Source organism: Nerophis ophidion, linkage group LG05, assembly GCF_033978795.1.
Source record: "Nerophis ophidion isolate RoL-2023_Sa linkage group LG05, RoL_Noph_v1.0, whole genome shotgun sequence".
In the NCBI taxonomy this organism is placed as follows: domain Eukaryota; kingdom Metazoa; phylum Chordata; class Actinopteri; order Syngnathiformes; family Syngnathidae; genus Nerophis; species Nerophis ophidion.
Genome location: NC_084615.1, coordinates 80,577,908 through 80,603,064, shown reverse-complemented (window position 1 = coordinate 80,603,064; position 25,157 = coordinate 80,577,908). Strand labels below are relative to the sequence as shown.

At 45.6% G+C, this 25,157-nt stretch overlaps 1 protein-coding gene across 5 annotated transcripts in view; it reads left to right on the top strand.

Annotated features, from left to right (window-relative positions):
• LOC133553668 (membrane-spanning 4-domains subfamily A member 15-like) overlaps nucleotides 1-13,030 on the top strand; it is a 41,348-nt gene extending 28,318 nt beyond the window's left edge. For 3 of the 5 annotated variants that reach the window (XM_061902138.1, XM_061902139.1, XM_061902137.1), the window contains one exon: nucleotides 3,095-3,318. In XM_061902138.1, coding sequence (XP_061758122.1) covers nucleotides 3,095-3,175 — 81 coding nt within the window. In that variant the 3' untranslated portion in view covers nucleotides 3,176-3,318. Of the gene's footprint in view, nucleotides 1-2,808; nucleotides 2,964-3,094; nucleotides 3,413-10,774; nucleotides 11,027-12,088; nucleotides 12,308-12,383 lie in introns of those variants that run through there. The other 2 variants (XM_061902136.1, XM_061902135.1) reach the window with 2 other exon arrangements.
• Nucleotides 13,031-25,157: the final 12,127 nt, after the last annotated feature.

Genomic DNA, 25,157 nt, shown 5'->3' with positions numbered 1-25,157 from the left:
TGTGTCTTTAGCTTTGTTTTTGTTTTTTTACAAAATAAAACAAATATAAAAAATGGCCCCCTGTATACTTCCCCTTTTTGTTGTGTGGCCCTTGGTGGAAAATATTCCCCCCGATATATTACAACTAAAACCTTCCCCCTCTGTATCTGTCAATAGAGTTTTTCTACCAGCAAATCCATCATACTGGAGATTGAGGATTTCCCGTAATGCAAGTATGTCTTTAGTCACTAGATCAGTGGTTCTTAACCTGGGTTCAATGGAACCCCAGGGGTTCGGCAGAGGTCAAAACACATGCGGCTCGTTAGTGCGCCCTAGTGGCTCTCTGAAGCTTTTTCAAAAATTTATGAAAAATGGAAAAAATATAAAAATAGATATTTTTTCTTTTAATATGATTTCTGTGAGAATACAAACATGACAAAAACCTCCTTAATTGCTATAAATCACACTGTTTTTAATAAACATGCTTCATTGATTCGAGTATTTGGCGAGCGCCGTTTTTGTCCTACTAATTTTGGCGGTCCTTGAACTCACCGTAGTTATTTTTACGTGTATAACTTTCTCCGACTTTCTAAGACGTGTTTTATACCACTTCTTTTTCTGTCTCATTTTGTCCACCAAACTTTTAACGTTGTGCATTAATGCACAAAGGTGAGTTTTGTTGATGTTATTGACTCGTGTGGAGTGCTAATCAGACATATTTGGTCACTGCATGACTGCAAACTAACTGATGCTAACATGCTATTTAGGCTATCTGTATATACATATTGCATCATTATGCCTCATTTGTAGCTATATTTGAGCTCATTTGGTTTCCTTTAAGTCCTCTTAATTCAATTTATATCTCATGACACACTATCTGGATGTAATATGGCTTTTATTTTTTTGCGGCTCCAGACATTTGTTTTTTGTATTTTTGGTCCAATTTGGCTCTTTCAACATTTTATTTGCCGACCCCTGGCCTGTTTGAACTATATTTACACCTGGGGTTGAGAACTGGATGAAAAAAATATTTTTTTTTACTGGAGTGAATGTTGTCTTTTGAGCGGGCTAATATACAAACCCCGTTTCCATTTGGGAAATTGTGTTAGAGGTAAATAAAAACAGAATACAATGATTTGCAAATCTTTTTCAAGCCATATTCAGTTGAATATGCTACAAAGACAACATATTTGATGTTCAAACTCATAAACTTTATTTTTTTTTTGCAAATAATAATTAACTTAGAATTTCATGGCTGCAACACATGCCAAAGTTGTTGGGAAAGGGCATGTTCACCACTGTGTTACATCACCTTTTCTTTTAACAACACTCAATAAAGGTTTGGGAACTGAGGAAACTAATTGTTGAAGCTTTGAAAGTGGAATTCTTTCCCATTCTTGTTTCATGTAGAGCTTCAGTCCTTCAACAGTCCGGGGTCTCCGCTGTCCTATTTTACGCTTCATAATGCACCACACATTTTCCATGGGAGACAGGTCTGGACTGCAGGCGGCCCAGGAAAGTACCCCCACTCTTTTTTTTACGAAGCCACGCTGTTGTAACACGTGGCTTGGCATTGTCTTGCTGAAATAAACAGGGGCGTCCATGAAAAAGACGGCTTTTAGATGGCAGCATATGTTGTTCCAAAACCTGTATGTACCTTTCAGCATTAATGGTGCCTTCACAGATGTGTAAGTTACCCATGCCTTGGGCACTAATACACCCCCATACCATCACACATGTGTAAGTTACCCATGCCTTGGGCACTAATACACCCCCATACCATCACACATGCTGGCTTTTACACTTTGCGTCGATAACAGTCTGGATGGTTCGCCTCTCCTTTGGTCCGGATGAAACGATGTCAAATATTTCCAAAAACAATTTGAAATGTGGAGTCGTCAGACCACAGAACACTTTTCCACTTTGCATCAGTCCATCTTAGATGATCTCGGGCCCATAGAGGCCGGCGACGTTTCTGGATGTTGTTGATAAATGGCTTTAACTTGCACTTACAGATGTAGCGACGAACTGTATTTAGTGACATTGGTTTTCTGAAGTGTTCCTGAGCCCATGTGGTGATATCCTTTAGAGATTGATGTGGGTTTTTGATACAGTGCTGTCTGAGGGATGGAAGGTCACGGTCATTCAATGTTGGTTTCCGGCCAAGCCGCTTACGTGGAGTGATTTCTCCAGATTCTCTGAACCTTTTGATGATATTATGGAGCGTAGATGTTGAAATCCCTAAATTTCTTGCAATGTCACTTTGAGAAAGGTTGTTCTTAAACTGTTTGACTATTTGCTCATGCAGTTGTGGACAAAGGGGTGTACCTCGCCCCATCCTTTCTTGTGAAAGACTGAGCATTTTTCATGGAAGCTGTTTTTATACCCAATCATGGCACCCACCTGTTCCCAATTAGCCTGCACACCTGTGGGATGTTCCAAATAAGTGTTTGATGAGCATTCCTCAACTTTATCAGTATTTATTGCCACCTTTCCCAACTTCTTCGTCACGTGTTGCTGCATCAAATTCTAAAATTAAGGATTATTTGCAACAACAACAACGAGTTTATCAGTTTGAACATCAAATATGTTGTCTTTGTAGCATATTCAACTGAATATGGCTTGAAAAGGATTTGCAAATCATTGTATTCTGTTTATATTTACATCTAACACAATTTCCCAACTCATATGGAAACGGGGTTTGTATATTTACACCTGGAGTTGAAAACTGGATGAAAAAAGTAGATTTATATACTGTAGGAGTGAATGTTGTCTTTTGAGCAGGCTAATATATAAAAAAGGGAATGTTTCAAGTTGTGCTGTTGTTGAAAGGAGAAGTAGAACTTCCTGTTCCTCTCTGCCTACTTTATACCAAGAACAAATGGGCCAAATTTGGCACATCTTTTGTGAAGAAGCTGAGCAGAAGATCAGAAATATGAAAGCGACGGCTGGACTATTGGTGTTGCTCCTCACAGTTTGTCACGGTCAGACTTTCCACGCTTGAATGGCAACAATGACTGCATGTGTATTTGTGTCTTTAGAGATATATTAGTCCGAATGACTATTGTTGATTTGCTTTTTAATACTTTTCATTGTCTGTCCTTTTTTCTTCCAGCTGAAGAAAAGGCTTGTGATGGCAGAAAAGATGGTGTTCAGTGTTACGGAAAGCTGGGAGAGCCAATGTTACTCCGATTGATGGACAATGCCAATGCATTATTCAGATATACATGGAAGAAGAACAAAACTGTACTGCTGGCAGGGGGAAATGGTCGTAAGGTGAATCTAACAGAAAGACGATTTAGCTTCACCCCAGAAGAAGGACTGATGAAGATAGAAAAGTTGGAGAGGAGAGATGGCGACAAATATACTCTCATCATTTATAACGACCGGGGGAGACAGATCAGCTCTCGGACTCTACAGTTGTTTGTTGAAGGTAAATATCTTAACTCATATTTTTTATTTATTTAAAAATGTATTCAATCCAACAAAATACACAGCAATACCATAACAATGCAATCCAATTCCAAAACCAAACCTGAGCCAGCAACACTCAGAACTGCAATAGACAGAGCAATTGAGAGGAGACACAAACACCACACAGAACAAAGCAAAAGTAGTGAATATTATCAACAACAGTATCAATATTAGTTATCATTTCAGCATGGCAGTGATTAAAAATCCCTCATTGACATTATCATTAGACATTTATAAAAATAATAAAAAAGAACAATAGTGTCACAGTGGCTTACACTTGCATGGCATCTCATAAGCTGGACAACACACTGTGTCCAATGTTTTCACAAAGATAAAATAAGTCTGATTTTTGGTTTGTTTAATAGTAAAAAAAAATTTAAATAATGGATCCCATATTCCAATATATGAATCGTTATCAAAACTAAATGCAGTTTTTTCTACAGATATCATCTCCATAGCGTGTGTATACCAGTCACAATGTGTTGGACTATCAACCTCTGTCCATGTCTTTAATATTACCCTTTTTGTTATGATGCATATTGAAAGAAATGTATGTTCACTCTTTGATGACACATTACTACATTGATGGAGAGCCCCAAGGATACAGGTTTGCAGTATCATTGGGATGTTTAAATAAATAAATAAATGATAAATGGGTTGTACTTGTATAGCGTTTTTCTACCTTCAAGGTACTCAAAGCGCTTTGACACTACTTCCACATTCACACACACATTCACACACTGATGGAGGGAGCTGCCATGCAAGGCGCTAACCAGCACCCATCAGGATTAAGGGTGAAGTGTCTTACTCAGGACACAACGGACGTGACGAACTTGATACTAGGTGGGGATTGAACCAGGGACCCTCGGGTTGCACACGGCCACTCTTCCACTGTAATTGAATCTAATTGCTTCTTTTGTGGTTTTCAACCATAACTCTTTTATTCTCTGACATTCCCACAATAAATGAACAAGAGTTGCCTCGGCTGCCCGACACTTCATACATAACTTGCTATCTACTACACCCATTTTAAACATCTGAGAAGATGTACAAACCCCGTTTCCACATGAGTTGGGAAATTGTGTTAGATGTAAATATAAACAGAATACAATGATTTGCAAATCCTTTTCAAGCCATATTCAGTTGAATATGCTACAAAGACAACATATTTCATGTTCAAACTCATAAACTTTATTTTTTTTTGCAAATAATCATTAACTTTAGAATTTGATGCCAGCAACACGTGACAAAGAAGTTGGAAAGGTGGCAATAAATACTGATAAAGTTGAGGAATGCTCATCAAACACTTATTTGGAACATCCCACAGGTGTGCAGGCTAATTGGGAACAGGTGGGTGCCATGATTGGCTATAAGTGAAGTGAAGTGAATTATATTTATATAGCGCTTTTCTCTAGTGACTCAAAGCGCTTTACATAGTGAAACCCAATATCTAAGTTACATTTAAACCAGTGTGGGTGGCACTGGGAGCAGGTGGGTAAAGTGTCTTGCCCAAGGACACAACGGCAGTGACTAGGATGGCAGAAGTGGGAATCGAACCTGCAACCCTCAAGTTACTGGCACGGCTGCTCTACCAACCGAGCTATACCGCCCCAAAAAACAGCTTCCCAAAACACTTTCCCAAGAAAGGATGGGGCGAGGTACACCCCTTTGTCCACAACTGCGTGAGCAAATAGTCAAACAGTTTAAGAACAACCTTTCTCAAAGTGACATTGCAAGAAATTTAGGGATTTCAACATCTACGCTCCATAATATCATCAAAAGGTTCAGAGAATCTGGAGAAATCACTCCACGTAAGCGGCATGGCCGGAAACCAACATTGAATGACCGTGACCTTCCATCCCTCAGACGGCACTGTATCAAATACCGACATCAATCTCTAAAGGATATCACCACATGGGCTCAGGAACACTTCGGAAAACCACTGTCACGAAATACAGTTTGTTGCTACATCTGTAATGGCAAGTTAAAGCCATTTATCAACAACATCCAGAAACGTCGCCGGCCTCTCCGGGCCCGAGATCATCTAAGATGGACTGATGCAAAGTGGAAAAGTGTTCTGTGGTCTGATGAGTCCACATTTCAAATGGTTTTTGGAAATATTCAACATTGTGTCATCCGGACCAAAGGGGAAGCGAACCATCCAGTCTGTTATCAACGCCAAGTTGAAAAGCCAGCATGTGTGATGGTATGGGGGTGTATTAGTGAACAAGACATGGGTAACTTACACATGTGCGATGGTATGGGGGTGTATTAGTGAACAAGACATGGGTAACTTACACATGTGTGATGGTATGGGGGTGTATTAGTGCCCAAGGCATGGGTAACTTACACATGTGTGATGGTATGGGGGTGTATTAGTGAACAAGACATGGGTAACTTACACATGTGTGATGGTATGGGGGTGTATTAGCGAACAAGACATGGGTAACTTACACATGTGTGATGGTATGGGGGTGTATTAGTGAACAAGACATGGGTAACTTACACATGTGTGATGGTATGGGGGTGTATTAGTGAACAAGACATGGGTAACTTACACATGTGTGATGGTATGGGGGTGTATTAGTGAACAAGACATGGGTAACTTACACATGTGTGATGGTATGGGGGTGTATTAGTGCCCAAGGCATGGGTAACTTACACATGTGTGATGGTATGGGGGTGTATTAGTGCCCAAGGCATGGGTAACTTACGCATGTGTGATGGTATGGGGGTGTATTAGTGCCCAAGGCATGGGTAACTTACACATGTGTGATGGTATGGGGGTGTATTAGTGAACAAGACATGGGTAACTTACACATGTGTGATGGTATGGGGGTGTATTAGTGCCCAAGGCATGGGTAACTTACACATGTGTGATGGTATGGGGGTGTATTAGTGAACAAGGCATGGGTAACTTACACATGTGTGATGGTATGGGGGTGTATTAGTGAACAAGACATGACTAACTTACACATGTGTGATGGTATGGGGGTGTATTAGTGCCCAAGGCATGGGTAACTTACACATGTGTGATGGTATGGGGGTGTATTAGTGCCCAAGGCATGGGTAACTTACGCATGTGTGATGGTATGGGGGTGTATTAGTGCCCAAGGCATGGGTAACTTACACATGTGTGATGGTATGGGGGTGTATTAGTGAACAAGACATGGGTAACTTACACATGTGTGATGGTATGGGGGTGTATTAGTGCCCAAGGCATGGGTAACTTACACATGTGTGATGGTATGGGGGTGTATTAGTGAACAAGGCATGGGTAACTTACACATGTGTGATGGTATGGGGGTGTATTAGTGAACAAGACATGACTAACTTACACATGTGTGATGGTATGGGGGTGTATTAGTGAACAAGACATGACTAACTTACACATATGTGATGGTATGGGGGTGTATTAGTGAACAAGACATGACTAACTTACACATGTGTGATGGTATGGGGGTGTATTAGTGAACAAGACATGGGTAACTTACACATGTGTGATGGTATGGGGGTGTATTAGTGAACAAGACATGGGTAACTTACACATGTGTGATGGTATGGGGGTGTATTAGTGAACAAGACATGGGTAACTTACACATGTGTGATGGTATGGGGGTGTATTAGTGAACAAGACATGGGTAACTTACACATGTGTTATGGTATGGGGGTGTATTAGTGAACAAGACATGGGTAACTTACACATGTGTGATGGTATGGGGGTGTATTAGTGAACAAGACATGGGTAACTTACACATGTGTGATGGTATGGGGGTGTATTAGTGAACAAGACATGGGTAACTTACACATGTGTGATGGTATGGGGGTGTATTAGTGCCCAAGGCATGGGTAACTTACACATGTGTGATGGTATGGGGGTGTATTAGTGAACAAGACATGGGTAACTTACACATGTGTGATGGTATGGGGGTGTATTAGTGAACAAGACATGGGTAACTTACACATGTGTGATGGTATGGGGGTGTATTAGTGCCCAAGGCATGGGTAACTTACACATCTGTGAAGGCACCATTAATGCTGAAAGGTACATACAGGTTTTGGAAAAACATATGCTGCCATCTAAGCGCCGTCTTTTTCATGGACGCCCCTGCTTATTTCAGCAAGACAATGCCGAGCCACATTCAGCATGTGTTACAACAGCGTGGCTTCGTGGTAAAAGAGTGCGGGTACTTTCCTGGCCCGCCTGCAGTCCAGACCTGTCTCCCATGGAAAATGTGTGGCACATTATGAAGCATAAAATACGACAGCGGAGACCCCGGACAGCTTGAAGGACTGAAGCTCTACATAAAACAAGAATGGGAAAGAATTCCACTTTCAAAGCTTCAACAATTAGTTTCCTCAGTTCCCAAACGTTTATTGAGTGTTGCTAAAGGAAAAGGTGATGTAACACAGTGGTGAACATGCCCTTTCCTAACTACTTTGGCACGTGTTGCAGCCATGAAATTTTAAGTTATTTATTATTTGCAAAAAAAATAAAATAAAGTTTATGAGTTTGAACATCAAACATGTTGTCTTTGTAGCATATTCAACTGAATATGGCTTGAAAAGGATTTGCAAATCATTGTATTCTGTTTATATTTACATCTAAAACAATTTCACAACTCATATGGAAACGGGTTTGTAAAGTATAATTTATTCAAGGACTTAAATTGAGTCATCTTATATTTAATGTTTCTAAAGGGCTTATAGGCATTTTTCCAAATATCACCCCATGATATGTCTTGGAGTTTGCATGTTCTCCCCGTGACTGCGTGGGTTCCCTACGGGTACTCCGGCTTCCTCTCACCTCCAAAGATATGCACCTGGGGATAGGCCCCTCCCACCTCCAAAGACATGCACCTGGGGATAGGCCCCTCTCACCTCCAAAGACATGCACCTGGGGATAGGCCCCTCCCACCTCCAAAGACATGCACCTGGGGATAGGCCCCTCTCACCTCCAAAGACATGCACCTGGGGATAGGCCCCTCCCACCTCCAAAGACATGCACCTGGGGATAGGCCCCTCCCACCTCCAAAGACATACACCTGGGGATAGGCCCCTCCCACCTCCAAAGACATGCACCTGGGGATAGGCCCCTCCCACCTCCAAAGACATGCACCTGGGGATAGGCCCCTCCCACCTCCAAAGACATGCACCTGGGGATAGGTTGATTGGCAACACTAAATGGTCCCTAGTGTGTGAATGTTGTCCGTCTATCTGTGTTGGCCCTGTGATGCGGTGGCGACTTGTCCAGGGTGTACTCTGCCTTCCGCCCGATTGTAGCTGAGATAGGCGCCAGCGTCCCCCCTGACTCCAAAGGGAATAAGTGGTAGAAACTGGATGGATGGATAGAAGTATCCCACGCTTCTCTTTTCTAAAGTAAATCCGTACAGTAAATCATTTAAAAAAAAAAAAACCAGTGAAGTTGGCACATTGTGTAAATCAGGCCTGGGCAATTATTTTGACTCGGGGGGCCAAATTTAGAGAAAAAAAATGTGTTTAGGGGCCAGTACTAAATGTATTCAGTTATGAACATTCATTCACTTTGTTCTTTCCTCCATGGATCTACACCCATCCATCCATTTTCTACCGCTTATTCCCTTTCGGGGTCGCGGGGGGGCGCTGGCGCCTATCTCAGCTACAATCGGGCGGAAGGCGGGGTACACCCTGGACAAGTCGCCACCTCATCGCAGGGCCAACACAGATAGACAGACAACATTCACACTCACATTCACACACTAGGGCCAATTTAGTGTTGCCAATCAACCTATCTACACTACTTTTTTTATTTTTTTTACAACACACTTCTAGTACACTTTTGTGGTACCTCTAAGACTTATCTGGCAACTTTTCTCCTGAGGCAAAGGTCATCATTATGCAATGCAGTCTGCTGAAAATGGCGGAAAGTGTCACTCTACATACCAACTGACGCTGTGGTCAAAGTTGGAATTGCTACAAAACACATTTCAAGATATGCAACACTCTACTGCTATGGTTGCAAGCTCACAATTTGTCATGTTTCATGTGTCGGGTAAAAAAGGGACAGATGGGGCCATATGAATCCCCCTTGCTACCGTACACCCCGTGGGCACCTTTTTTGTTGCTTTTAAAATATAGTTTATTTTGTGTCAGAATAAATGTATCTAAGTTATCATAAAACTTTGTGTTCAAATGAGTTCCCGGCGAGAGGACAAACACTGTCTTTGATCTTACCAATCAAAAGGCTTGTAAAACTCCACCGTGTACGATGCGAAACGACATGAAGGCGTCAGTTTCTTTGATGTATTGTAATCCACAGGAAGATTTTGTCTTGACCCGAGATCTACAAAGCGGAGTGGAAGCAGGGCCTGACCCCCCCTCCAGGCACATTTTCTTTGAACTGTTTTGTAACCAAAGGCGATGGCTGTTTACGACCCCCTCCCTTAAAAACAGCTGTTGCCATGTATTCAGGGAAAGTCCAAATAAAAGAGGAGGCGTACAATCTTTCGTCAGAGCGTAGTGGGACACTGTTCAAGGGTACTGGTCTACGCATTTCTTCTACAATTGAGCTAAATTGAATGATGTCTCAGTTTAATTCCTTGCTTCTTGTCTTGTTTAATAGATGTCATCAGTGTTTGAACCTGACACTTTGACCTTTGTATTGTTGCTGCTCAAGATATTTGTTGCTCCCCATGGCATGGTACAAAACCGCACTGTTTTCTTTTTCCTGGTCAGTCCACTGTCTCATATTTAAAATTTCGGTTTCGGTGTTGTAATGGTAAAAAAAAAAATTGTGGCGAGGTTGGGAGAGCGGCCGTGCCAGCAACCTGAGGGTTCCCGATTCGATCCCCACCATATACCGAGCTTGTCACGTCCGATGTGTCCTTGAGCAAGACACTTCACCCTTGCTCCTGATGGGTCCTGGTTAGGTTCATCAGTGTGTGAATGTGGAAATAGTGTCAAAGTACCTTGAAGGTAGAAAAGCGCTATACAAGTATAAGCCATTTACCATTTATCTCTGCTGACTGGTGAATTTCATTTTTGTTATATGTAACGTTGGGAATCAAACTGTTTTTTTGGGGGGCTTTGACACAAATAGGAATACGGCTTTGTTTTTCAATTAACATTCTTTGTATTTCTAGATATTCTTCAAATGAACCAATTAACCTCTGCTCCACATGCTTTTTGTTCTGTGTAAATGTTAACCCAGTATTTATAAGACGATAGAGTTTTTCAAACCTCACACCACAGGATAGTAAATCTGGCCTTGGTCTGGAGGGGACCATCAGACTTAAAACCGACTGGATAACTTTTTGTTAAAAGTTTTCCTTGTTTCTCGCAGCTCCTGTCATTTCCGTCCAGATTGCGTCCAAATGTCTACCGCAGGGAGAGCAGCAGGTGTCTTGCTCCGCCGAAGGAGGGGACAATCCTAAATACGAATGGACCCTGGACGGAAAACCACTGCCGCTCACTGAACTCCCTGGGCGGTTTCAAGCAAACATCACCCTGACGAAGCACCAGTCAGGACAGCTGAGATGCTCTGTGAGAAATAACGTCAGTCATGTCCGGGAAGAAACGAGGATATGGACTTGTGGTGAGAGAAATCTGAGTGATGCTAAATATGCTGACTACTCAGCAGGCACAAAACATTGAAACAACGTTGAGAACTTGTTGAATTGGGTCCTGACGTTGGGCAACTCAAACATAACGTTGAAGTAACATGCTTTTTGACTACGTTTAATCAATGTTGCTTTCTGACGATGATTTGACCATTGAATGTTGCTCATTTCCCAACCAAAATTCTACAACACAAACAAAACATTGAAACAAAATTCTTTTTGACGACGTTTAATCAATGTTGGGTTGTGACTTTGATTTGACCATTCAATTAGGTCCTGACGTTGGGCAACTCAAACATAACGATGAAAAAACATGCTTTTTGACAACTTATAATCATTGTTGGTTTATGATGATGATTTGACCATTGAATTCTGGTCATTTCCCAACTAAAATTCTACAACAAAAATATGACGTTGAAACAACATGCTTCTTGACAACGTTTAATCAATGTTGGGTTGTGACTTTTTTAATTTGACAGTTGAATTTTGGTAATTTCCCAACCAAAGTTCTACAACACAAATACAACGTTGAAACATTCTTTTTGACAAAGTTTCTTCAATGTTGAAAGGTTGATATGACCTTTGAATTTTGGTCATTTCCCAACCAAAATTCTACAACGGAAACAACATTGAAACAAAATACTTTTTGACAACGTTTAATCAATGCTGGGTTGTGACTTTGATTTGACCATTGAATTTTGGTCATTTCCCAACCAAAAGTTTACAACACCAATACAACATTGAATTCTGGTCATTTCCAAACCATAATTTTACAACAAAAATACAACGATGAAACAACATACTTTTTGACAACGTTTATTCAGTGTAAGGTTGATTAGACCATTGAATTTTGGTCATTTCCCAACCAACAACGTGGATCCAGTGTTGGACGTCAACGTTGTCTCAGTTAACAAATATAACTATTTTGCAATGTTGTTTCAAAGTCAGTTTTAAAGAACAGGTATGTATAATGGATGTGGTATCAATGTCTTGGGCCTGCTGGGTAATACACTAATGCTCATTCTGTTTGTGTCTAGTTTTCATCAACTGCACCTCAAACGGGACTCGCATATCTCAGTGGTTGCCTGAAACCAAAAGAAGTTTGTGCGATGAGCAAATCAAAGGAATCGGTGCCCCTCAAAGTAAGACCTTTCTGCCAATAATGGGCGGCGTCCTCTCAGCACTCTTCCTCCTCCTCGTGGTTGCCGTGGCGATTGTCTTGTCTCAGAAGAAAAAGCAAAGCGACACACGTGAAGGTACCAAATGGTCATTTTTCTCAAGGCTTTTTTGCGCTAGAGTAGTTCATATTTACCCTTTTTTGTCTTTGATAAGCAGAAGAACAGGATTTGACGTACGCGGACGTCAGGATCCTGACACAGCCGCAGCAGCAGATGAAAGGCAGACAAGAGGTGGCGGTGGAGTACGGACAAGTCAACTTTTCACAGCGCCCTCGTTCGACTATTAAGCTCGAACAGGACGGATGTGTTTACGCCAACGTCAACAGAGGCAGGTGATTTCACCTTCACCTTCACCTTTCCTGAAGCCAGGCCCCCTTTAGGCTGAATTGAATTGGCGCCCTTCGCAGGATTCTATTCAGAGATTTTTCTCACTTTTTGTATTGCGTTTTGAGTCCGGAAGACATGAAGCGTTGAAGATGAAGTCATTGAAGTAACTCTTTTACAATCAATCAATCAATCAATCAATGTTTACTTATATAGCCCTAAATCACTAGTGTCTCAAAGGGCTGCACAAACCACTATGACATCCTCGGGCAAGGAAAACTCACACCCAGTGGTACATCGGTGACAATAATGACCGAACAACACCGAACAGAGAGGGCTAAACTCAATTGGCAGAAAGCCACAAAATAATCTTCTCAGAAATGATGAAAAATCGTCAGAACTCTTGTTTTGTTTTACTATCGCTCATGTACATAAAAAAAAATCCACAAGGTGAATGCTGACTGGAAGTAAGAGTCATGATGTGTGCATGTTTTGTGAGGTGTGACATTTCTACTTCAAGGGGAACTGCACTTTTTTTTTAATGTTGCCTATTATTCACAATCACTATGTGAGCCAAGCAGACATGTTTTTTCTCTTCTTTTTTTGTTTTTTGCATTCTAACTAATAAACACCTGCAAGAGGTGGTCATTCAGGTAACAGTGAAGCATGGCCGGCTCTACGCAGGGGCAAGAGGGGGCAGAGCCCCCTTAAGTAAATGTATTGCCCCCTCAAATCAAAATTTGAGAATGCAAATTTAAATAAACTCACAAAATTACTACATTACAAGTTGACAAAATGATTGGCACTAGCAGAAAAATCCGCCGAAAAAGGGACGCACCCGATATAGTAGTGTCGGCTTCCCTCTCATCCCTCCCTCCGCTGTGCATGTATTCACCATTCCACAGGCTGCGCAGCAGACACACACTCCTCAGCCCTCAGTAAACATCCAATCACTGTTGCAGTATGAAAGTAAAAGAAAAGGAAAAGTTGTCTACATTTATCAGATACTTGTTAGGATGGGTGTATTTGTGTAGTCTTATCTGTCATAAACACATTTATCGTTGCGTACTTTCGGTGCTACGGAGTTCCTTTTTTTTTTTTTTTACAACTTGACGAGAGCAGTGACAGCGGAGGCTCTGAGCAGCAGTGGTCTGGAAGGCAGAGAGCCTCCACTGTCCCTGTAACAAGCTACAAGTCATTTATGATGCTGTTAATGACGTAAAAATGAAACATAAGGTATATATCCTGCTTAGCAGTCCTCCTCTGCTGTCCTCTGTTCAGAGCGGAGTCCCTAGCAACGGCCCGTTTTACTTAGCAACGGTCTGGCAATCGACTGCTGGAATTCTTTTTCTGTTGTTTTTCTTGTAAGTCTACATAGTCAACCTTTAATGTTTCAATCTACATTTTGTAATAAACAAATTATACGTTTCATTTGATATGACCAAGACACCTAAATACAAAAACACAGCCGTTTTCATCAATTTACAAGCAAGTGTGCAACACACGTACATGGGAGTGAATGAATGTTGTGCCCAGATGAGTGCCCACGTCCACTGCATGTGACAAACTGAAGACAAGTGACCTGGGTCTGACAGACCCCTACGTAAAGCCCCGCCCCCCCCAGGCTGTAGTCCTGTACTGTTGTTGTTTTTCTTCATGTAATCACAGCGGGTTTTTTCTGTTGTTGTTCAAGCTTACTTATTTTCTGCTCCAGCTTCCAGCAGCTCACAAAGAGAAAGTTAATGCTCTGTAATGCATCCATTTTTAGAGCATTTCAAAAGTCTAGTCCTGCTCCTGCATGTAGTTGTAGTAGCAATGATGCTACTGCTAGTACATCAGGGACAGCAGCTAGCAATACTGCACCTTTAGCACCAGCAAGCACTGTTTCTCCTGCACCAGCTCCCTCCAACAAGTGCTGCCCCAAAGCAGCGTGCTCAGCTACCCAGTGACTTCAATGGCAACGCAGCATCTCAGCCAAGACTGGGTGGCTACCCAAAGCGTGCATTTGGTCCAACATTAAGATCATTCAATCCTGCCTGGTAGCGCACACGACCATGGCTCGAGTATTCTGTGGTGCCAGACCCACGCTTCTGTTTCCCCTGACAGAAATATGGCGGCGTTGTTAATGTTTCCCCCCCTGAGGGATTGCCACCTTATTGTGGTCAGGGGTTTGTGTGCCTCAGTGACCGTAAGAGCTATACCAGCAGGAGCTTAGTCTTCAGGTGGGACACCCGAGTTGGACAGGTCTGAAGGTAGAGGCCTGACAAAGTGCAATCCACTACTCCAGGTTGGGGTTGGACACATAGCTAAAGACCCATTTCAATGAAGAAAGCATCGTTACTGTAAGCACAGAAAAAAAAGTGCTGTAGCATGATGTGTACACATGATGCCCCCTTCACATTTCTGACTGCCCCCTCATATAAGCATGCCTAGAACCGCCCCTGCAGTGAAGCAAACGAAAGCGCTCTAAAAACTCCTAAAAATAAAGTTTTCCATACAAGCTGTAAATATTAGAGATGTCCGATAATGGCTTTTTTGCCGATATCCGATATTCCGATATTGTCCAACTCTTAATTACCGATTCCGATATCAACTGATATCGATATATACAGTCGTGGAATTAACACATTATTGTGCCTAATTTTGTTGTGATGCCCTGCTGGATGCATTAAACCAGTGGTCCCCAACCACCGGGCCGTGGCCCAGATTGGTACCGGGCCTCAGAATAATTTTTAAATATTTTTAAAAAATGTTTATTAAAACCACATAAAAAACACAAGATACACTTAGAATTAGTGCACCAACCCCAAAAAAACCTCAATTTTTCATGACAAAAACCTCCCTTTTTCATGACAAAGGGAAAAAAAAAAAAAATCAAGCGTTGACCGGTCCACAGCTACAAAAAGGTTGGGGACCACTGCATTAAACAAAGTAACATGGTTTTCCAAAATAAATCAACTCAAGTTATGGAAAAAAGTGCCAGCGTGCCTGCGAAGGACTCTTGCCGTCGTGCGGGTTCCCAGGACCATCAAGGAAGGACATTGCTTGAGCAGGTTTGACTTGCTTTATTTTTCAATAATCTCTGTCCGCAGGTCTGGTCGCTTTTCAGCTTCTTCCTCCATTGCTCGCTCCTCGGTCGCTTTTCAGCCGTCGTCGCCGTCTTGCTCTCCCTCTCTTCCGCTCTTTATTCACTGCTGCAGATGCTGTGTGCTCTCCAACTCCTTCTGCCCCGTTCTTCTCCTTCTCCCCTTTTATACTTCAGGAGGAGATATGTCAATCGTGTCCAGGAGCGCGATCCACACACCTGATCTCGCTTGCGGCGTCGCTCCCGGCATTGTCCGCCTCCTTGCCGTTATCTTGCCCTGCCCCGCTGCTTGTTCACCGGCTCCGCCTCTCCACAATGCCACTGCCATATTTTTTATAGAAGTCACAAAGGGAACTTTTTTTTTTAACATGCCTCAAAACAGCAGCTTGGAATTTGGGACATGCTCTCCCTGAGAGAGCATAAGGGGTTTAGGGAGGGCGGGGTTATTTGGTAGGGGCTAATGGGGTTGTATATTGTAGCATCCCGGAAGAGTTAGTGCTGCAAAGGTTTCTGTGTATTTGTTCTGTTGTGTTACGGTGCAGATGTTCTCCCAAAATATGTTTGTCATTCTTGTTTGGTGTGGGTTCACAGTGTTGCGCATATTTGTAACAGTGTTAAAGTTGTTTATACGGCCACCCTCAGTGTGACCTGTATGATTGTTGACCAAGTATGCATTGCATTCACTTTTGTGTGTGAAAAGCCGTAGATATTATGTGACTGGGCCGGCACGCAAAGGCAGTGCCTTTAAGGTTTATTGGCGCTCTGTACTTCTCCCTACGTCCGTGTACACAGCGGGGTTTTAAGAAGTCAAAAATTTGATTTTTTGAAACCGATACCGATTATTTCCGATATTACAATTTAAAGCCTTTATCGGCCGATAAAATCGGCAGTCCGATATTATCCGACATCCCTAGTTATTAAATATGTAATGTAGTAACAGGAACATTCATAATTAAAGCTGCAAGCAGCGATGGACGGGATCGACTTTTGCTGGTGTTTCCTGCCTTTACCCATTCAACATATCTTTACCTGCACATTACCTACCTTCCCTACATCCTGGGGTCACACTGGTGCTTCTTTCTGTCACCCATACATGCTGGTGCTTCCTGCCATCACCCAGACAACATATCTTTACCTGCACATTACTTACCTTCTCTGTATCCTGGGGTCACACTGGTGCCTCCTTCTTTCACCCAGTCAACATATCTTTACCTGCACATTACCTACCTTCTCTGTATCCTGGGGTCACACTGGTGCTTCTTTCTGTCACCCATACACGCTGGTGCTTCCTGCCATCACCCAGACAACATATCTTTACCTGCACATTACTTACAGTACCTTCTCTGTATCCTGGGGTCGCACTGGTGTCTCCTTCTTTCACCCATACACGCTGGTGCTTCCTGCCATCACCCAGACAACATATCTTTACCTGCACATTACTTACCTTCTCTGTATCCTGGGGTCGCACTGGTGCTTCTTTCTGTCACCCATACACGCTGGTGCTTCCTGCCATCACCCAGACAACATATCTTTACCTGCACATTACTTACAGTACCTTCTCTGTATCCTGGGGTCGCACTGGTGTCTCCTTCTTTCACCCATACACGCTGGTGCTTCCTGCCATCACCCAGACAACATATCTTTACCTGCACATTACTTACCTTCTCTGTATCCTGGGGTCGCACTGGTGCTTCTTTCTGTCACCCATACACGCTGGTGCTTCCTGCCATCACCCAGACAACATATCTTTACCTGCACATTACCTACCTTCTCTGTATCCTGGAGTCAAACTGGTGCCTCCTTCTTTCACCCGTCATGACAGGTATGGGTTTACACTTCCAGACCCAAAAGGTATAGGCTGAAGCTAAAAGTTTAGGATGCCTACCTTTCCACGTTCACTTTTGTACATGTCAAATAGTGGGGAAAAAATCCTCAAAAAACTAGAAATCGATCTTCAACTAAATAAATTTTAGAATCTTCGAGGTCATTCATTTCAAACACTTATTATTAAAGATACTTAACGTATCAAAGAGGAATATAGTTTTGGGCCAGAATAAACTACAGGATATAAAACAACCTCCTTTTTCATCCCTTCTGTGTATTTATCAGCATTTTTGTTTTCCCTCCACACCAAAGTCGTCTGTCTCTTGATAAAATAAGATAAGTTATCTTGTCCGTCATGAAAGTCACACCAAGCACCAATTTAGTTTCCGTGACGCACGGCGCTGTTCTTCTGACTTCTGCTTTTTAATTTTACACGGCTCTAATTTTAAAAGTTCTTGAAATAATCCAGTAGTTAGTTTTAGTTGTATTCACTGTTACTCAATCCTGTAGTCACTGAGCCAGTAGAGGTCTTGGGGGGGGAAATGAAAGTCCAGGAGATTCGGGGGAAGGTTTCCTATTTAACGTGGTCGTGCCGGCAACCTGAGGGTTCCTGGTTCGATCCCCACCTTCTACCAACCTCATCGTGCCCGCTGTGGCCTTGAGCAAGACACTTCACCCTTGCTCCTGATGGGTCGTGGTTCGGGCCTTGCACGGCATGTGTGAATGTGTGTGTGTGTGTGTGTGTGTGAATATAGAAAAGTGCTATACAAGTATAACCCATAAAAGAAGTTAAAGTACCAATGATAGTCACACACACACACACACACACACACACACAAGGTGTGGCAAAATTATTCTCTGCATTTGACCATCACCCTTGATCACATATACATATATATCTAGTATATATGTAGGTATGGAAAAAATCACAAGACTACTTCATCTCTACAGAAGTGTTTCATGAGGGGTTCCCTCAATCATCTCCTGATGATTGAGGGAACCCCTCATGAAACACTTCTGTAGAGATGAAGTAGTCTTGTGACTTTTCCCACACATACATATTGCGCTCTACCACAGTATCGAGCACTATTCTCTGGATAATCCAATCAAGACATATCTAGTAAATATGTATACATCCACACACATGCATTTATATATATATATATATATATATATATATATATATATATATATTAGGGGTGTAACGGTAAACACAAATTTCGGTTCGGTACGTACCTCGGTTTAGAGGTCACGGTTCGGTTCATTTTCGGTACAGTAAGAAAACAACCCAATATACATTTTTGGGTTATTTATTTACCAAATTTGTAAACAATGGCATAACATACATATACACACAGGGTCCGTTGCCAGGGTTAATACATATAAAACATGCGTCACTTCCTGTTCATGAGAAAGGACGCAAAAGAAAAAGGCTCCGCTTTTGCTACCGGAGTTTTTGTTTATTCTGAAGATTTTGACCACTTATTTGCGACCACAGCCACAGGGGAGTAACCTGGCATCCTTGACCTCATTTTGGTCAGTTGTGAGGCACTGATACGCTGAAATAAGGCAAGTTAGATGAGCCGTTTGCCTCAAGCCATCGGCGCCTTACCGCAGCTCAAAGCGGTTGCCTAGCAACCAAAAACTACGGCGAGTTTACAGCTGTTTTAAAGTGCTTCCAACGTCGCAGAGTGTTATAAGTTGACAGACTAACACCTCAAATTGATCTGTGAACAACACAAGGTACGCATTGTTGGAACAACCAAGTTAAACGTGCTGCAAGTGGCTAAAGTAACTGCCGTTTAAGACACAAGAGGCACTGACGTCATCGATCTGCCGCTATGCCAAAAGCTAAAGGGAAGACTGAAAGCCCGAAACCTTCGGTGTCAGCCAACACAGGACACAACTGGGACCAAGATTTGAGACTGGATACAGGACATGATGGGGAACAAGGAGTACTACTAAAAATACTCCTTGAAATGAAAGAAGAAATGAAAGAAATAAAAAAAGATCAGAAAAAAGCAATGGAAGAACACAAACAAGATGTGAAAAGTCTGCAGCAAAATATTGAAAGTGTTACGTTTGCGCGGCATCGTGGATGCGCGGGGAGTGTCGCCTCTCGATGCGCAGGATCACAGCAGGCAGGAATGAAGGTATGAACAGCCTTTTAATATGAAGTTACAAAAGAACACTGGTACAAAAGAGCAAATCAAAGGCGTGTCTGAGCACAGAAAACTAAATGCTAATATACACAGAAGACAGAGTTCGAAGTCCATAAAGCGCGAGCCAAGCGCGCGGAGGCAAGCTACATTTAGCAAGCAGAAAAATAAACAGAGACCACTCACGTAACGGTTGCAGGTGCAAACAAACTGGCGAGAGCGAACTAGGTAGCAGAGGGGCTTAAATACAGAAAACATAATTACAAACCGGTGTGTGAATGAGCCATGCAGGAGGAGCAAATAAGTTGTCATGGTGATGAATGTAAATAAGGAAGTGCGCTAACAAACGGGATCGGTAGAGTCCAAAACATGATCAAAACATAGTAGGACAATACAAAAAAGACAAACATGCTAGAGATGTGTGATCCGGAAGCCGGATCACAACATTACCCCCCCCTTAAGGGGCAGATCCCAGATGCCCCCAAAAAACTGCAATAAAGAGAACCCCCTCCCAAAACCAGAAAGTTCACAAACGAAGGGAGGGTGGAGGGAGTCCACGGTGGAGGGTCGCCAGATCGCATGTCCCCGAATCCACCGAGGACACATCATGTGGCGGCGGCGGGTGGAACGCTGCTGCCGAAAAAGTTTTGGCGGGCGACCTCGAAAAGGCCACATTAGTGGCCGCCTCGCAGGATGAGGTGCCCGGCGAGGCGGACGACCCGGGCACGGCCACATCCGTGGCCGACATGGAGGAGGGAGTATCTGGCGAGGAGGATGACCTCGCAGAGGCCACGCCCGTGGTCGACGTGGTGGACGACGCCTCAGCACCGAAATCCCAGCAGGCTTGGAAGAAGGCGTCGGAGGCGGCCTGGGAGCCGCAGGAGTCGTCGGAGGCGGCCTGGGAGCCGCAGGAGTCGTCGGAGGCGGCCTGGGAGCCGCAGGAGTCGTCGGAGGAGGCCTGGGAGCCGCAGGAGTCGTCGGAGGCGGCCTGGGAGCCGCAGGAGTCGTCGGAGGCGGCCTGGGAGCCGCAGGAGTCGTCGGAGGCGGCCTGGGAGCCGCAGGAGTCGTCGGAGGCGGCCTGGGAGCCGCAGGAGTCGTCGGTGGTGCTGGTGTGGGCTCCAGCCCCGTCGTCGGCGCTGGTGTGGGCTCCAGCCCCGTCGTCGGCGGTGCTTGGCGGCGCGGAGCTGGCACCGGTGCTTGGCGGCGCGGAGCTGGCACCGGTGCTTGGCGGCGCGGAGCTGGCACCGGTGCTTGGCGGCGCGGAGCTGGCACCGGTGCTTGGCGGCGCGGAGCTGGCACCGGTACCTGTCGTGGTGCTGGTACCGGAGTGGGCTCCAGCTTAGGAACTGGTGCTGGTGTGAAAACCAGACGAGGAGCAGGTGTCGGCTTCAGACGAGGAGCAGGTGTCGGCTTCAGACGAGGAGCAGGTGTCGGCTTCAGACGAGGAGCAGGTGTCGGCTTCAGACGAGGAGCAGGTGTCGGCTTCAGACGAGGAGCAGGTGTCGGCTTCAGCCGAGGAGCAGGTGTCGGCTTCAGCCGAGGAGCAGGTGTCGGCTTCAGCCGAGGAGCAGGTGTCGGCTTCAGCCGAGGAGCAGGTGTCGGCTTCAGCCGAGGAGCAGGTGTCGGCTTCAGCCGAGGAGCAGGTGTCGGCTTCAGCCGAGGAGCAGGTGTCGGCTTCAGCCGAGGAGCAGGCACAGGGGTCTGCCGAGGAGAACTAGGGGACTGGCTGTGAGCAGGACTAGGACTATGATGAGTGATAAGACAAACACTAGGACTCGGGCAAGGACTTGAGAGAGGACCAGGACTTACAATCACACTAGTGCTTTGAGAAGGGCTTGGGCAACGACCAGGACTTACAGTCATACCAGGGCTTGGGCAAGAACTAGGACAAACGGTCAAACTAGGGCTTGGGCAAGGACTGGGACTAACAATCAAACTGGTGCTCGGGCAAGGACTAGGACAAAGACTAGGACTTACAGTAACACTGGGGCTCGGACAAGAACTTGGGTAAGGACTAGGGTTCGGACTAAGACCACGAGGGGAATCAGTACTAATATTACAAAGGCAAGAAACAAGACTCGGGACCGGACTCGAAACAGGACTCGGACTACGGATCAGTCTACGAGTGGAACTAGGACTACGACGACTACGAGAAAGACTAGGACTACAACTAGAATCAGAACGGAAACTCGGACCAGGACTTGGACTACGACTCAGTCTACAAGTCGGTCTACGAGTAGGACTAGAGCATGGGCTACGAAGAAGGCTGGGACTCGAACTCTGAGAGAGACTGTGACTAAAACTAGAACTAGGGCACGGACGGAACACAGGTGGAGGAGGTCTAAGAGGGCGTGACTTGACCGGGGAGAACACCGGTGGAGGAGGTCTAGGAGGCCGTAGTGGCTTAACAGGTTTAACAGGGGTGAACACCGGTGGTGGAGGTCTAGGAGGCTTAGTAGTAATACTGGCCCTCCCCTCAAGACCCGGATTCCAGACGGGGCCCAGTTGGACAGAGGCTGACCGTAAGGGCGGGCGGTGGGAGGTTTGGAGGAGGGCAGGCTCCTCCCCTCTAAAATGTTCAAAATCCTCACTAAATGAGGTGGAAAAAGGCACGGATTCAGGCGGAGAACGAGACTTGAGAGGGGGGGAAGCGGGTATGGGGGGTGAAGACTGACTAGAGTCATAGTAGTGGCGGAAAATGTCCTGGTAATAATTAATTATATTATTAAAGTCATTGTTGGGGGTGTGACTGGGCTTGGATGTGCTACAATTATCCTTGAAAATTTTCTTATATAAAATTAGGTCCTTGGGTGGAATGGGAGAAAGTTCATCTTCAAAAAACTCCTCGTCACTAAGGTCAAAAAAATGTGCAGAGGAATCCACTAAGGTGTTAACGGTGACGTCATAGGGGGGCGTGAACGGAGTGACGTCACTGTGAGTGACAGGGAAGGCGGAAGATGGTGGGATGCTAATGGGAATAACATGGTGACTGGGAACGGGAGAAGTGAATAAAGTACCAACCCGTAGAGAAGAGTCTTGGGTTGGAGCGGAGGAGTACTTGGTCGGGTATGCTGCTTGTCGGGAACGGTGTCCTGGAGGATCCAGCGCGAGGTGACGCGTTTCTGCTCGCCAGTTTCTGTTACGTTTGCGCGGCATCGTGGATGCGCGGGGAGTGTCGCCTCTCGATGCGCAGGATCACAGCAGGCAGGAATGAAGGTATGAACAGCCTTTTAATATGAAGTTACAAAAGAACACTGGTACAAAAGAGCAAATCAAAGGCGTGTCTGAGCACAGAAAACTAAATGCTAATATACACAGAAGACAGAGTTCGAAGTCCATAAAGCGCGAGCCAAGCGCGCGGAGGCAAGCTACATTTAGCAAGCAGAAAAATAAACAGAGACCACTCACGTAACGGTTGCAGGTGCAAACAAACTGGCGAGAGCGAACTAGGTAGCAGAGGGGCTTAAATACAGAAAACATAATTACAAACCGGTGTGTGAATGAGCCATGCAGGAGGAGCAAATAAGTTGTCATGGTGATGAATGTAAATAAGGAAGTGCGCTAACAAACGGGATCGGTAGAGTCCAAAACATGATCAAAACATAGTAGGACAATACAAAAAAGACAAACATGCTAGAGATGTGTGATCCGGAAGCCGGATCACAACATTACCCCCCCCTTAAGGGGCAGATCCCAGATGCCCCCAAAAAACTGCAATAAAGAGAACCCCCTCCCAAAACCAGAAAGTTCACAAACGAAGGGAGGGTGGAGGGAGTCCACGGTGGAGGGTCGCCAGATCGCATGTCCCCGAATCCACCGAGGACACATCATGTGGCGGCGGCGGGTGGAACGCTGCTGCCGAAAAAGTTTTGGCGGGCGACCTCGAAAAGGCCACATTAGTGGCCGCCTCGCAGGATGAGGTGCCCGGCGAGGCGGACGACCCGGGCACGGCCACATCCGTGGCCGACATGGAGGAGGGAGTATCTGGCGAGGAGGATGACCTCGCAGAGGCCACGCCCGTGGTCGACGTGGTGGACGACGCCTCAGCACCGAAATCCCAGCAGGCTTGGAAGAAGGCGTCGGAGGCGGCCTGGGAGCCGCAGGAGTCGTCGGAGGCGGCCTGGGAGCCGCAGGAGTCGTCGGAGGCGGCCTGGGAGCCGCAGGAGTCGTCGGAGGCGGCCTGGGAGCCGCAGGAGTCGTCGGAGGAGGCCTGGGAGCCGCAGGAGTCGTCGGAGGCGGCCTGGGAGCCGCAGGAGTCGTCGGAGGCGGCCTGGGAGCCGCAGGAGTCGTCGGAGGCGGCCTGGGAGCCGCAGGAGTCGTCGGTGGTGCTGGTGTGGGCTCCAGCCCCGTCGTCGGCGCTGGTGTGGGCTCCAGCCCCGTCGTCGGCGGTGCTTGGCGGCGCGGAGCTGGCACCGGTGCTTGGCGGCGCGGAGCTGGCACCGGTGCTTGGCGGCGCGGAGCTGGCACCGGTGCTTGGCGGCGCGGAGCTGGCACCGGTGCTTGGCGGCGCGGAGCTGGCACCGGTACCTGTCGTGGTGCTGGTACCGGAGTGGGCTCCAGCTTAGGAACTGGTGCTGGTGTGAAAACCAGACGAGGAGCAGGTGTCGGCTTCAGACGAGGAGCAGGTGTCGGCTTCAGACGAGGAGCAGGTGTCGGCTTCAGACGAGGAGCAGGTGTCGGCTTCAGACGAGGAGCAGGTGTCGGCTTCAGACGAGGAGCAGGTGTCGGCTTCAGCCGAGGAGCAGGTGTCGGCTTCAGCCGAGGAGCAGGTGTCGGCTTCAGCCGAGGAGCAGGTGTCGGCTTCAGCCGAGGAGCAGGTGTCGGCTTCAGCCGAGGAGCAGGTGTCGGCTTCAGCCGAGGAGCAGGTGTCGGCTTCAGCCGAGGAGCAGGTGTCGGCTTCAGCCGAGGAGCAGGCACAGGGGTCTGCCGAGGAGAACTAGGGGACTGGCTGTGAGCAGGACTAGGACTATGATGAGTGATAAGACAAACACTAGGACTCGGGCAAGGACTTGAGAGAGGACCAGGACTTACAATCACACTAGTGCTTTGAGAAGGGCTTGGGCAACGACCAGGACTTACAGTCATACCAGGGCTTGGGCAAGAACTAGGACAAACGGTCAAACTAGGGCTTGGGCAAGGACTGGGACTAACAATCAAACTGGTGCTCGGGCAAGGACTAGGACAAAGACTAGGACTTACAGTAACACTGGGGCTCGGACAAGAACTTGGGTAAGGACTAGGGTTCGGACTAAGACCACGAGGGGAATCAGTACTAATATTACAAAGGCAAGAAACAAGACTCGGGACCGGACTCGAAACAGGACTCGGACTACGGATCAGTCTACGAGTGGAACTAGGACTACGACGACTACGAGAAAGACTAGGACTACAACTAGAATCAGAACGGAAACTCGGACCAGGACTTGGACTACGACTCAGTCTACAAGTCGGTCTACGAGTAGGACTAGAGCATGGGCTACGAAGAAGGCTGGGACTCGAACTCTGAGAGAGACTGTGACTAAAACTAGAACTAGGG